A 13,752-nucleotide genomic window follows, 5' to 3' on the forward strand; every position below is an offset into this window, starting at 1 on the left:
TTTAGATAAGAAACGACCTGTAGCAAGGCAGAAGCACCAGCTCTCTTCATCTGCTTCTCCCTTTGAGAGTGAAACCCACTCCTTTGCATACTGTGTTCGAATTCTGATTTCAGAAGCCATTTTCCCTATATGTACCCCTATACCTACAAATCCTTGCTAGTCTTGATTTTTTTTTAAAGCTAAATTAAAATAACTTGTGGTTGAGACTTTGAAGAGAAAAATCATTTTAGCTAATTTCTCTTTAAAAGGTTTCCCACCTAACTTGATTCAGACGTGATCTGTTTCCAAGGCAGCTCTCTGAAAGGACACACATCCGACAAATACATTCTCTTCATGTGGGAACTGCTGATGGATGGGATGATGGGGCACAGGGCCCTGGCCCCTCTTGTCCGCTGTAACACACACAACTGAAATCAGGAGTTGACTTGTCAAGGGGAATCTGGCTTGGGTTTTTTGTTTTGTTTTTGGGGTGGGGTTTGTGCATGGAAAAAAAAACACACACACATTGCTAAAGGTCATCACTTGTTTCACCTTGTTTAAAAACAGGAATGTTTCTGGCAAGGCTGGGGGTGGACAGGATGAAAAGATTTTTAGCTTGAGAAATTTTCCCACACAAATTTGGTCCAAAGTAACAAAGCTGGTAGGGTGCATTGTGGGATTTATAGGCCATATTTAGTTACTTTTTTTTTTTTTAAATAAATGCTTGTGGGTTGATTTTTTCAGCTGCTCTGGCCTGTGAACTTTTCTCCTTTTCCTGCTGGATTTCAGCTGGGAACTTGGAATTCGCTCTACTTCACTGGACATACAAACAGATTTTCTCCCTTGGCGTCTGGGTGACTGCACAGTGCATGCCAGCCAAACGTGGCTGGGCAGACTTCAATCCCACCCTCTCCTTCGATAGGGTATATCAACTTTCTGACCTCTTGGCCAATTGAACAGCTGAGAGAAAATTAGGACTGAGGAGGGGTCATAGTAGAAGGAAGAGCTAGCTCCTGGGTTCTTCAGGAGTCAGAGTGCTCTCTTGCAAGATTTTCAAGCAATAAAATGCGAAAAATTTTGGGGCCCTTCAGACCGCATCAAGCTCAGGTGAGCATCATAGTGCATTCAAGTTTACACTTTTTTTTAAATGGAATGTCTTTTTTAATTTTTTTTTTTTTTTTTTTTACATCAAGGCCTCATAACAGTAGCAGTTTTCAGGTACTTGCTTGATGCTTGCCTGGGATAGCAACACACTGCATTCACAAAGCAATAATTGCCAAAAAAAGGCTTCTCTTAAAATTTTCCATTTCACAACAGGAGCTTCATCTCCCAACTACCCTCACCTTCTCTATGCAGCTGACATTGATGATGGTAGGGAAAAGGAGAAAAGGGAACTCCTGGCTCTAGTGTTTTTAGGAGGTAGCCAATATACTGAAACCCATCCAGGATCTTCAGGGCCCTTGGTAGCAGAAGGCTAAAACTACAAGCAGAGCTGTTGTCAGCTGGGAGTTTCTGGGGCAAAGGCAGTAGAGTAGAAGCCAGGATGAATTTAAATGCGGGGTCATGAACAACACAGAATATCTGGCAAGTATGCCATCAAAAAGGTCCTTTGGGGGACGTCTATATTTGTGTGGATTTGAGTAGGCACACACACACACACACACACACACACACACACACACACACTCAACAGACCCCAAGAATAACCCTCTCATATACATGTATGCGCTATTGCCTGGTTCCCCCAACTTCCAAAAAGACCAAATGCTTCTTCCCTTTAAGTTGAAACCTTGCATGCATGCTTTCAATCCTCAAGTATATTTTTTGGAAAGTACTTTGTAAATTCCACATGACTATCAATGTTTATTGAGAGTGGGTGTATAAAAAGGTAAAAAGGTTGGTTTTCATGGGCCAAGTTGCTTCTTTATGCTGCCAAATAGCTTTTTTTGTATTGCAGTTAAAACCTCTTGAAAAATGCTACCAACCAAAACTGTCTCCTCACCTGAACTATCACTCTGCAATCCTCTAATACATGCCAAATATCATTTATATCAAGAAGCCAGAAATCCTGTAGGTTGCTTGTTGTCTACAGTCAGCCATCTTGGCAGAACAATTGTTAGGCTAATATTTTTGTTCAAGGACATTTCAGGAGGATTTTCAGTTTGTTTTCACTGCTTGATGCTTATGCATACAGTACTTACCATCTTCAAAAATTGCTCCTACACGAAAAGATAATTCAGAGCTATGTTCTGCCTCACAGGGATACACCGCTCTTGCTTTTCTGGGAACAACACTGGAAAAAGGAACATAAAATGAAATACTCTCACTAAGGGTTGAAGAAGCCACACTATCCATTTCTAACACATTTTGAGATTACTTTAAAATCTTAACACACGATTTCACATGCACAACTATGAGTACCAAATTTGCATATATTAATACAAAAATTGCCATTTCACAGCTTGCTGTCTGCACCCCTAAATATCTAATTTGCACATGCAATCGTAACTATGCATGCACACACATTTTGCACATCTGATTTTAAAAACCAGCTGACTGCAGAATATGCCGCAAGGAAATCAGAAATGAAATCAATGCTAGGTAACCTGTACTTGATCTCAAAATAATCATCTTCAGATCCTTGGACCTATTTCTTCAGGGAATTTCAACTTTGAATTTCTATTATACTTTCAGAATCCTGTTCTGAACTGTCCTTTTTTATATCAGAACCATCTAGAAAACTACAGAGAATATACTGTCTTAAGTAGTGCAGAGAATTTGAGACACAAATCTTTTAGAGGCATATATCAGATGCTCAATAATGAACCTTCAATATTAATTTGTCCAAGATAGATATGCATTTCTCAAGCTGCCATTAGAAGAGATCTTGGAGCTTTATTTCACCTGTCTCACTTAAAAATGCTTCCACAAGCTAACAATACGTGGGGGCTCTAAATGCTTTATTTTGACAAATCATTAATTCATCATTTTTAAACCCTGGCAGGAGAAACTGTACAAAAAGGTCTGGAAGAGATTGTCTCTGCCCCCAGGAACTTTCTTATAGACAAGTCAATCAGTATACACCATGCAAGAGGTGACCAGAAACAAAACTTATGACAAAGTATATCTGCTTTACTTTGCAAAGCAAGTATATTCTTTTGTGCCAAAGCTGACACACAAGAAATGTTTAAAAAATGAAAATTGAGAAAGCAGAGGCGTGATGCATCAAAAGGAAGACGCTGGCTCATAAAGGGGACGTTATGGAAGAAGGCATAGGTGAAGAGAGTAGGAGGCAAGAACACAGAAACAGTGAGAAAAGAAAGAACAGATATGGGCAGGGGGAACCTTTTGTAGAGCCTTGAGATCAAGAACAAGCCATCTGAATATGAAATGGGAGGCAAAGAAATCGCGCATGTGTGTTTCAATGGAGACAGCATGTAACTGCAAAATGCTGAGGAAGGCAGCAATTACAATATGGGCAAGTAGTAGAGGGCTATGCGAACAAACTTATCCCTTGGTCTTACCCACCAAGCTGCTAATCCACAATCTTAAAGAGCACTCTTTGGCTCTCCTGCTGGTTAACAGCTGCATTCCTAGTTTTGATTTGGTTTCTCTGACAGGGCAGAGATGATTGCTTTTTCTGTATTACAATGATGCAAGAAAACAAAACACCAACAAGAATTTCAGTGCACGGTGTACCTTTCCGCCGGTCTGTCACTCGCTGTGGTAGGGGTGGGAAAAGGGATAGATGATGGTGCTGCAGTAGCAGTAGCTGTAGCTGAGGTAGCAGTTGTCGTGGATGGTGTATTCATCCAAGAGACCATAGATGAGCGTGTCAGATTGGGGCTGAAGAGGAAAAAAAATCCACAGGGGAATAAATTACCTGCATGCAATTCCCTTTCACAGATTCTAGGAGAGTATTTTGCACTAGAGTGGCTAGTTAGCTCCTTGCAACTCAGGATTAATGATGTCACTGAACTGATTTTTCCAGCCATGACCATCATATGGTTCTGCCTTGGCTCTCTTCAAAGTACTTCCCCTATGTGACCTATATTCCAGGACAAGGAGACTTTGCCCAAATGGATGATATACTTGACAAAAGGCAAACGGCTCCCTACTCCTTATTACATAAGACAGATACAATGAAGCCGCATCTAGCAGACTATTATTTGAGCTGCCACTATGCCTTTACAAGTTTTGACAAATCTATTTTAAAACCTTCTTAATACTACATTATGGCATCTGCGGCTGGAGGCTTTCAAAAAAGGCTGCAGCTAATACAATGGAGAGATCACGATGCCAGCACTGCTAGCAGTCACCACTCAAGCATGGCACGTGCCTTCCTAGTCTCTGTTGGTTAGACTGTGGTGATGTTGAGATCTAAAGGTCACATAGCCAGGCCAATTCAAGGAAGTTTCTGATTGATCAAAATCTTTGAAAGAAGAAATCTGGTGGATTTACAAGTCACCATGCAGATTGGAGTAAAGCAGGGGTGACAAACTTCTCTGACCCTGTGGGCTAGATGAGTGTCATAGGGTTGGTCAAAGGCCAGATAGGGCCCACAAAACCCCTCCCCCCAGCAGTGTGCTGGATCCAGTGTCCATGGTTCCTACCCTGGGACCCATGCCACATGCTGCACCCACTGTAGCCTGTCCAGGATTTGCAATGGGTGTGATCCATCCTCCCCTGCCCTGCCCTGCCCTCCCTCCCAACTTGTGGGGGCATCTCAAACTGGCTGGATAGGAGCACCACATGCAGTGTGGATCCTAGACTGGCTGCCACATGCAGCAAAGATCCTGAATTGGCCAGTCCCAAATCTTGTGTGCAAGGTCGGTCCCATGTGCTATGCCACATGTGTGTCAACTGAAACCCAGAGGCAGCATCAGGGACCAGATGACAGGACTCTGTGGGCCAGATCCAGCCCCGCAGGCTGTATCTTTTACAACCCTTCAGTAAAGGAACTTATTCTTTTTTCATATGATTTTTATTTGCTAAATATATACAGTATATTAGCTCTGTAGAGAACAGAAAAGACAACTCCTATCGGGACAATGTAATTACTATATGAAAACATAAGAATGGGTGTGGATCAATGGCTGACTGGACATGTGCCAGCAGAAAAGGACACACACCGATGAAAGCATATGCATAAGTTCTTCTCCTGCAACATACCCAAAAATACTTCTAATTCTGTCAGTTAAGAGTAAAAGACACCACCTAAAGGCTGTCCCTATTTTAAATCCCATTTCAGTTGGCAGAATATTCATGAAAGGCTAAGTCATTAATATCAATATCTTTTTTAGAATAAAGGAGCAAGAGTTCAAGCAGGGTTTAACTGACTGCATCTAATGAAGTAAATTCGGGCTCATGAAAGCTCATGATATACATCTATGATTTAATTAGTCTGTAACGTACAAGTCTATCCTCCCTCAAACATCTAGTAACATCCATTCAAGTTACCACCAGTACCCTGAAGGGCAAATACTCACAGTATTTACTAGTTTGATTTAATCTGAGAACAGACCATCAGCTGGTATAAATCAGCACAGAAGCAGTAAAGTCCTAGAATCCAGTCCTAGATCTTTATCTGACTCAGGCTGGAATGCTTTTAAAGTGAGGAAGGGATTTAAAAATTACCAACTTAAATCAGGATTAAAATCAGCAAGCAGGAAACCCAGATTTTAAAACTGGTTCTCACGTTTAGTTTCAACTATTTTTCTAAAGAAAGATTTATTCTCGTCAATTGAGAAAACCATTTACAAGCAACTATAGCCTTTTACAACCATCTTTGTTACTTCTTTTTATGAATCGAAAGTATACTGTATATCTATGCAAATTAGTCTATGTTCTTTTTTTCTACATCTATTCTGTTATAAAACAATGAATGATGCATTTCTTGTTTAATAAATGATCTTTTTTAATTTGGATTTGTGTTGATAGCATTTGGATGCAAACTGGAATCCAAAGGTCCAAAAACACCATTTCAAGATCTAGTTAACTAATAAAAACAAGCTACCTTAAATATACTACATTCTTAAGGGGAAAAAAAAGGTTCATCAAAACATGTTTTGCATTTAAGATTGATTTATTAATAAAAAGGAGTGTGAACTATATTTAGAAAACTAACAGATTGAAACTTTGGACTCTGGGAAGTAGAAATAAAGGTGTGCAAATGTCTAAAGATACAGATAGCTGTCCAACATCATTTTCTAAACTGTCTGAATACCTGAAACGCCAAGCTCCTATGGAAATCAATGGGAGCCCAACACCTATGTGGAAATTTTTGAAAATCCTACTAGAAGCATATTTCCGTGTTTAGACACCTGTTCTTAGCGGTTCTTTGCAGACAAAGGTGTTAGGAGGTAACTGCCCATGCCAGTTGCAGGCCTGCAGGTGACTAATCAGTCCAACTGCAGAGAGAGAAATCCTGCTGCAATGGTTCCACATATATGGCTGATTGCTGCTAGATGAGAGTGTATCTTTCCTCCTCCTCAACCTTAATGTTGGCTCTGCACTGACATTCAAAGAAGCTCTTGCCTTTTTGATTTGGAATCACCAGGCACCACAATCTGCAGTCTGTGTTTCCCACGGTTTCTTGTCAATACAGTAGGTAGAAAAGGACCTCTTCAGAGTGTCCTGGAAGCACTTGCATGGCATCCCTCTGTCGCATTTCCCAGTCATCAGTTTCCCATACAGCACGGCCTTTGGTAGGTGGATGTCATCCATCCGGGCCATGTGGCCTGCCCACTGGAGCCAAGTGCAGGACAATTGCCTCAATACCGGTGGTATTGGCACTTTGTAACACCTCCATGTTGGTGACATAATCCTGCCAGCGAATCTAGAGAATGGTGCAGAGACAGCGCTGATGAAAGCGCACAAGGTGTACATGGTGTAGATATAAGACCCATGACTCAGTGCCATACAGTAGGGTGGAGATAACAGCTCTGTAGACCTTGACTTTGGTCTGTGCCCATAGGCTGTGACTATTCCAGACCCGCTTGTAGAGTCTGCCAAAGGCACTGCTAGCTTTTGAGCGTCTGTTGTCTACCTCCTTGTTGATTGTAATGTCATACAAGATGACACTCCCCAGGTAGGTGAACTGCTTGACAGCATTTAGGCTCAGTTCCTTCGATAGTCATGTTCAGTGGCACATAAGTTTGGCGTGGAGCTGGCTGATGAAGAACTTCAGTCTTCCTCAGGCTGATGGGTACATCCGAAGAGTTGTGCTGCTGTAGCAAAGCAAGTGGACATGCGCTGCAGATCATATTGTGTATGGCCCACCAGAGTACAATCATCTGCAAACAGACGTTCACACATGAGTGTTGCGAGGTCTCTGTGTGAGCCTGTAGCTGTCTGAGGTTGAAGAGGTTTCCACTGGCCCGGAAGCAGATGTAAACACCTTCACCTTCCCCATGATTTTACGATGCTTGCTGCAGCTTCATGGTAAAGAAAATGGTGAATAAAGTAGGGGCGAATATACAGCCTTGCTTAACTGCACTGGAAATCAGGAAGGGACCCGAGAGGTTGCTGTTGTACTTGACTTGTCCACGCTGACTGTCACTGAGTTGCCTGAGCATGGTGAGGAACTTAGGTGGGCATCCAAGCTTCTCAAGACTCTTTCAGAGGCCATTTCAGCTTACAATATCAAACGCCTTAGTTAGGTCAATGAAAGTGATATACAACCCTCTATTCTGCTCCTGGCACTTTTTCTGTATTTGCCCGAGCACAAATACCATATCTATCATGCCTCTGTTTTCTCTGAAGCCACAATGGCTCTCCAAGAGGAGCTCTTCTGCTATGGCAGGCACCACCCTGTTGAGGAGGAGTCTAGCTAGAATCTTCCTAACAATGGACAGAAGGGTGATCCCTTGGTAGTTGGAACAGTCTAACTTGTCACCTTTATTCTTGTACAGGGTGACGATTACTGCATCATGCAAATCTTGTGGAATTTTCCCTTGCTCCCAGCAGGTTATAAAGAGTTCATGACACTTGGAGCGTAGGGCGAGACCACCGTATTTCAGGGCTTCACATGAAATTCCATCAGTTCCAGGGGCTTTGTTGCTTTTTATCTGGTTGGTAGCGGTGAAGGTTTCTTCCAGTATAGGACACTCATCTAGTTCTTCCTTAACAGGCAGTTGCTTGATGCAGTTGGTGGCAGACTCGTATACTGTGCATTCAGCACTAAAGAGAGTTTAAAAGCGCTCAGATCATTGGTCCATGACAGTCTTTGTCAATGGGTAGGGTCTGGCTGTCAGAGCTCCTCAGCGGGCTTTGGATCAAGAAGGTGGGGCTACAGGCAGATTTCAGTGCCTCGCAAAAGCTTCTGGTGTCTCCATTATCAGCATATAGTTGCATTCTTTCCACAAGATTAGTCCACCATTCGTTTTGGATGTCACGCAGTTTCCGCTGAAGGGTGTTACATGCCTGGCGGTAAGCTGTCTTTCTTTCTTGGCTAATTGGCTGTACTATAAAAGCTTGATAAGTGGTTCTCTTTTTTGTAAACAGGGTTCGGATGTCTTTGTTGTTTTCATCAAACCAGTATTGGTTCCTCTTAGTACTGAGCCCAGCGATCTCCCTGGTGGTCTCCAAAACTACTGACTTGATGTATTCCCAGAGTCCATCAGGTGAGGTGCCTGCAGTATGGGCTTGGCTTTCAAGCTTCGACTGAAGCGTTGTTTGAACTTTTTGTTGGCAAAATTGATTTTGCAGCATGGAAGCATCAAATTTCTTTGAGAGGTTGCCTGTGTTTGGGCTGAGGCTTGAAGTGGAAGGACAACTTTGAGCGAACGAGTTGGTGCTCAGTAGAGCAGTCAGCACTAGGCACAACTGTAGTGCAGAGGGTACTTGGGAAGGGGCAAGGGAGTATGTATAGGTGGGCAGGGATGGAGCCCCACCACCCACCACCCTGCACCACCACCTCCCAGGAGCAGGGCCAGGTGGGGGGAAGCGGGGGGCAAGGGCAAACAACTACCCTCTGTGGGCCGCACAGGCGCCTCCCGGCAATGGGGGGGAGGGCTTACACACAACTGTTGCTGCTATCCACTACCCTGAGCCGCCACATGCAAGACCTCCCCCACTCCGCCTGAAGGGGTACACTCCTTAAAAAAGGTTGAAAACCCCTGCTCTAGTGTTCAGGACTTCCAAGATCACACTGACACACTCAGATGTAATCTATCAGGTGCCAATGTCTGGATTGGGGATGCATCCAAGTGGTCTTAAAACAATTTTTCTGCTGAAACTGGGTGTTGGTTATTGCCATCTGTGTTTCTGCACAGAATTCCAGAAGCAATCCGCTGTTATTATAGTTTCCCAATCCATGTCTTCCGAGCACACCTTTCCATGCTAGTTACTGCCAACTCTTGTGTTAAAATCACTCATAATGACGCTCCTATCTTTGGATGGTATTTACTGGATAAGATCACAGAGGTCAGTATAGAACTTAGGCTCCTATTGATTTCCATGGGAATTTAACACCTATGTGGAAAATGTTGAAAATCATACTGGAAACATATCTTCATGTTTAGACACCTAAGTATTTTTTAAGAACTGGGACCTGTATATTGCAAGTTTATAATAAGTAGATCTCAGCCTCCTGCTTCTTGTTTTTATTTATTGGAAATAGAAACAGCTTATTCTTGCTTCTTCATAACACAGTTTCTCAACTTTAAATGAACTAGTGCAAATGGGGAATACATTCTCCCCAACTGCTGGCTAAATTGAAACCAAAGATAATTGAAGCAAAAAGCTTTAAACTAAAAGCACGTCATTTGGAAAACTGTAAATACCAGCACTCGCTCTTCATCATAATGACTCAAAATAGTAGCTACACTTAATGGTATGCCTGATATTGCAACATTTATAAAGCTTGAGAATATCTTTACTTCCTGGCCCTTGCAATTCTGCAGATCAGTGAGATGTAACCTTTTTGCTCAGTGCGCTACAAATTAGCTCCACATCCTTCCTGGGTGTGTCTACACGCGAAATGAATGCTATAAACTTCAGTGCATATCGTGCCAGGGTTGACTGCTCCCAGGCACCACATCTTCATGTGTGCTCAAGCCTGCAGCATGTTGAACCAGGTCAGAGTAGCCCTGGCTGGCAGGGAGCCTGGGAGGTCAGCCTGCCTGCCTGGGACTGCTCTGACTCAGCTCAACATGCTGCAGAGAGTCTGGCTAGGGCATGAGGGTACTCCAGCATGAAGCTAGCCGGCAGGAAGTCCCCGCAATGAAGTTGTGCCCCAGCCAGCCCCATCAGCATCTACATGTGCTTTGCTGAGTGCTAAAAAATACTGCTGCAGGATAATACTTGTGTTTACAAGTACTGACTTCCAGCAAAGTTAATTAGTTTACTGTGGCCTAATAGGGCCACTCATGTAGACAATGGGCATGTCTACACGTTGCCCTACAGCAACGTACTGATGTGCTATGTCGCCGTATGGTGTGCTATGGTGACGCAACGATTATGCGGGTCTACAAGTAATTGCTAGCTACATTGCCATAGCAGCGCACTCCCCACTTATAGCGTTATGCAATGTAGCCGGGAAATCTAACTGTGTGCCATCCGTACAATGAAGTACAGGCAGTTACTGTGCCGTGTTTCAGTACTGTCAAGAGGAAATACTAAAACACGGCACCATAGCAATGTTGCCATATGGTGATGTGTAGATGTGCCCACTGAGACTTTTCTGTGGAGCTAATTAGTCAGCTCCATAATAAATGTCTCCTGTAGATGCACCCCATGAGGGCCACACTGATCTCCTTCCTCTACCTGATCTGCTCTGCTTTCTCCTTCCTGCTCTGTGTTGCCTGCCTGATGTCCTGTTCTGCTTCCTGCCCTATCTGGTCCTGTGGTGCTTATGCCTTCCCTCATCTGCTGCATGCCACGCACGCACACACGCACACACACACACACACACACACACACACACACACACGTTGCCCATGCCACTTGCACCTTGAGTTCGCCATGCCTACTGTCTATCATTAAAATATAGCGCTGTCTCATAAAGCCTTAGAGCCACATTTATACAGCATTTAAATTATTTTAACAGATTATAGTAAAATTCATACTTAATGTAAGTTGCCACTTTCTCATCAAATTTTAAAATTGATTATACATACATCCTTTTTAAAAATATATAACACTATAATTTAATTCCAACCTATACATAATTTAAATCCAAACTGAGCTATTTTATATTTAAATTTATAAAATATTATTATAATAATAAAGTAGATTGGTCTCTCGTTTTCCTTAACATTTCTAGCTTTCAAGATAGCATCAGGTGAATGACTGAAACTTGCAAAAAACATAGGAAAAGGGAGAAATATTCTGGATGTCCCTTACTGGCAATATTAAAAAGTCTCTAATGCTCTTAAGCAACTCAGTGTAGCAGTCAGAAATGTTTCATGGATATTGTCCTAACAAATGGAGTCTCCTGTGACAATGCAGATCAAATTCGGCATCCTTGGCTCTCAACCAGTGAATAGTGAAAGCATTCTTTTGTGACCATTTAGTTAAAAACCTGACAAGTATCTATGTCAGTATTTCACTGGCTTTACTAGGGAATACTACATAGTGCTGTGTGCAAGACAGAGGGGTGTGGAGTTCATAACAATAGTTATATTTTCTTTAAAAATATTCTCTCTCACAACAAAGCAGAATTGTGATGATACACAGAATATAAAGATTGTTCTCCTGTTAATGTTTTTAGGAGAACGGGGCGGGGGGATGATGTATGTCTATAGGGAGACTGGCATGGGATGAAATACCATGTTTAGCCAATGGCATTATATTTGTGTTCTGAAACCATGTGGGAATTTCTACAGTAGACTGGTATCATATCAGCCAAAAAAAAAAATACACTTCCAATCACACCATGGCATTGTATTAAATCAAGTGGAATCTAGATATGTTTTCTAGGATACTTGTATGGATCCAACAGCACCAGTGGAAAAACCCTTTAGAACTGAAGGCACCTCTGAGCTCTGTGCAGCTCCCTCCTCCACTTTTTGATGTATTCATTTAGTACATTTCAGTGGTAGAGAAAGCACTGCAGTACTGCTCTTGAATTCGCCTGTCAGTTTCAGCTTGTGGTTACAGATCAAGAGTTCATGGTCTACAATGCCGCAATGAAAAATTCTATTTCTGAATATAACAGGGTGAAACTATCACTAACAAGAAAAAAAGGTTTAATAATGTTAAATATTAAGCACTTAACTGACCTACTTGTATTTCAAGTATATATACTTTTTTTTTTTTTTTATTTGCTACGCTTGGCTCTCTCAGGAATCACTGACAAATTTATTTTTAAAACATAGGTTTTACTTACAAGAAAAACATCTTTTTTCATTGTTCTGCTGGTTAAGCCACAAACTGTAATTTTCTTTCTTTTTTCATTTTTCCCCCCTTTAAAGATTTGTATTATAGGAAAGTTAACTTGCAAGAAAGCTTTCAAGCCTTGTTTACTAAAGTGATCATGAGCTAAAAAAACCTGTTCTCTTATCATACTGTATCTCAAATTTAAGGAGGTTTGTTAAAGAAATCCGCTCTCTTCACAGAGGAAAAGTAATGCAAAGCATTTCCTTTGGGATGGAGGGGGGAACCCTGACATAATCATCTCTCTTGGAGAAGAAATGTTATTGTCTAGTACAGGGAATCCGGGGTGGGGGTGGGAAATGGCCGGAGTGAAAATAAGCTAGAGATTTTGTAGTGATATTCGGAAACAAACTCCTGAAAACACGATTTTATTGGATGTTTATCTGGCTGGTTCCTAAGGTAACCCAGCTGAAGAGAAGCCTCTTATCTTAAGAGTGAGCAAGAGAGAGTCTATGAAAGGAATCTACACTGTAACTCTTTAGAAAATAGGTTTGTTTCATAGAGCAGTTTGGCAGCTGTGTGGCTGTCATAGTGTCTGACAGACATGAAGCTCAGTGAAAGCATTTTTAAGAGGTTTTATTACAATAAGACATAATATATCAAAAGGTATTGGCTATTTCTGCTTCAATATGCGATCCAATACTCTCCAGCACCAGACAACACACTCCATGCATATTAAAACTTTCTCGCTGTATGGCAGCTCATGCAGCTTGGTGGGGGTGGGGAAGGGAAAGGAAAGATATACTGCTGAATACAGTGCCTGCTGCTAGTTGTAACTGCTGTAGTTTCAGCCAACACCCAAGAGCAGAGCTCCCTGATACGTGCTACGGAGACTCGGCACCAACGCTCTGAAGGGAGTGTCTCCCAGTATTTAGAAAATACATAGCTCAAAAAGCCTCTCTAAATCTTCATGTGTTGAACAACAACAACCAACACTAAAACAGAGGTTTCTTTAATCCTACACGGTGACATTTCATCTCAGTAAGGCAGCCAACACATTAGTCCAATGATCCTTAATGCCAATTGGACAAATCTGAAGTATAGATCTACAGCAGCCTGTCCTAGACTGAAGCATTCTATAACTGAAAGTTTAGTTAGAACAAAATAAAGTATACGCGTCTGTAGGCTATAGCACATTGCTGACCAAAACCAATGGTTTGTTTCTCTTACAGAAATTTTATGAGATCATACTGTTTTAAGGAAAAGAAGAAAATGGATTATGGTGTTTTTTTCTGCATCCCCTAGCATATATACTGTTTATCCCACACACCGAAACAGTGATTCTCGTGTAATGTATCTAGCTGTCTAACCCACTTTTTAAAGACAGTCGAAGAGATGGCCAGCCCTGTTTTATATGAATCACATGACTACAGCACTGTGAATTAGATCATTCCT

General features: G+C 41.9%; 1 protein-coding gene across 3 annotated transcripts in view; it reads right to left on the bottom strand.

The window, feature by feature from the left end:
• ARHGAP10 (Rho GTPase activating protein 10) overlaps positions 1-13,752 on the bottom strand; it is a 221,633-nt gene that overhangs the window by 15,499 nt on the left and 192,382 nt on the right. The window contains exons 21-23 of one of the 3 annotated variants that reach the window (XM_025204307.1): positions 3,679-3,825; positions 2,181-2,272; positions 263-392 (exon numbers count right to left, since the gene is read on the bottom strand). In XM_025204307.1, the coding sequence (XP_025060092.1) occupies positions 268-392; positions 2,181-2,272; positions 3,679-3,825 (364 nt within the window). In that variant the 3' untranslated portion in view covers positions 263-267. Of the gene's footprint in view, positions 1-257; positions 393-2,180; positions 2,273-3,678; positions 3,826-13,752 lie in introns of all 3 variants that reach the window. The other 2 variants (XM_006023708.3, XM_006023709.3) reach the window with 2 other exon arrangements.

The sequence above is a fragment of the Alligator sinensis genome, unplaced genomic scaffold (assembly GCF_000455745.1).
Source record: "Alligator sinensis unplaced genomic scaffold, ASM45574v1 scaffold169_2, whole genome shotgun sequence".
NCBI lineage: Eukaryota > Metazoa > Chordata > Crocodylia > Alligatoridae > Alligator > Alligator sinensis.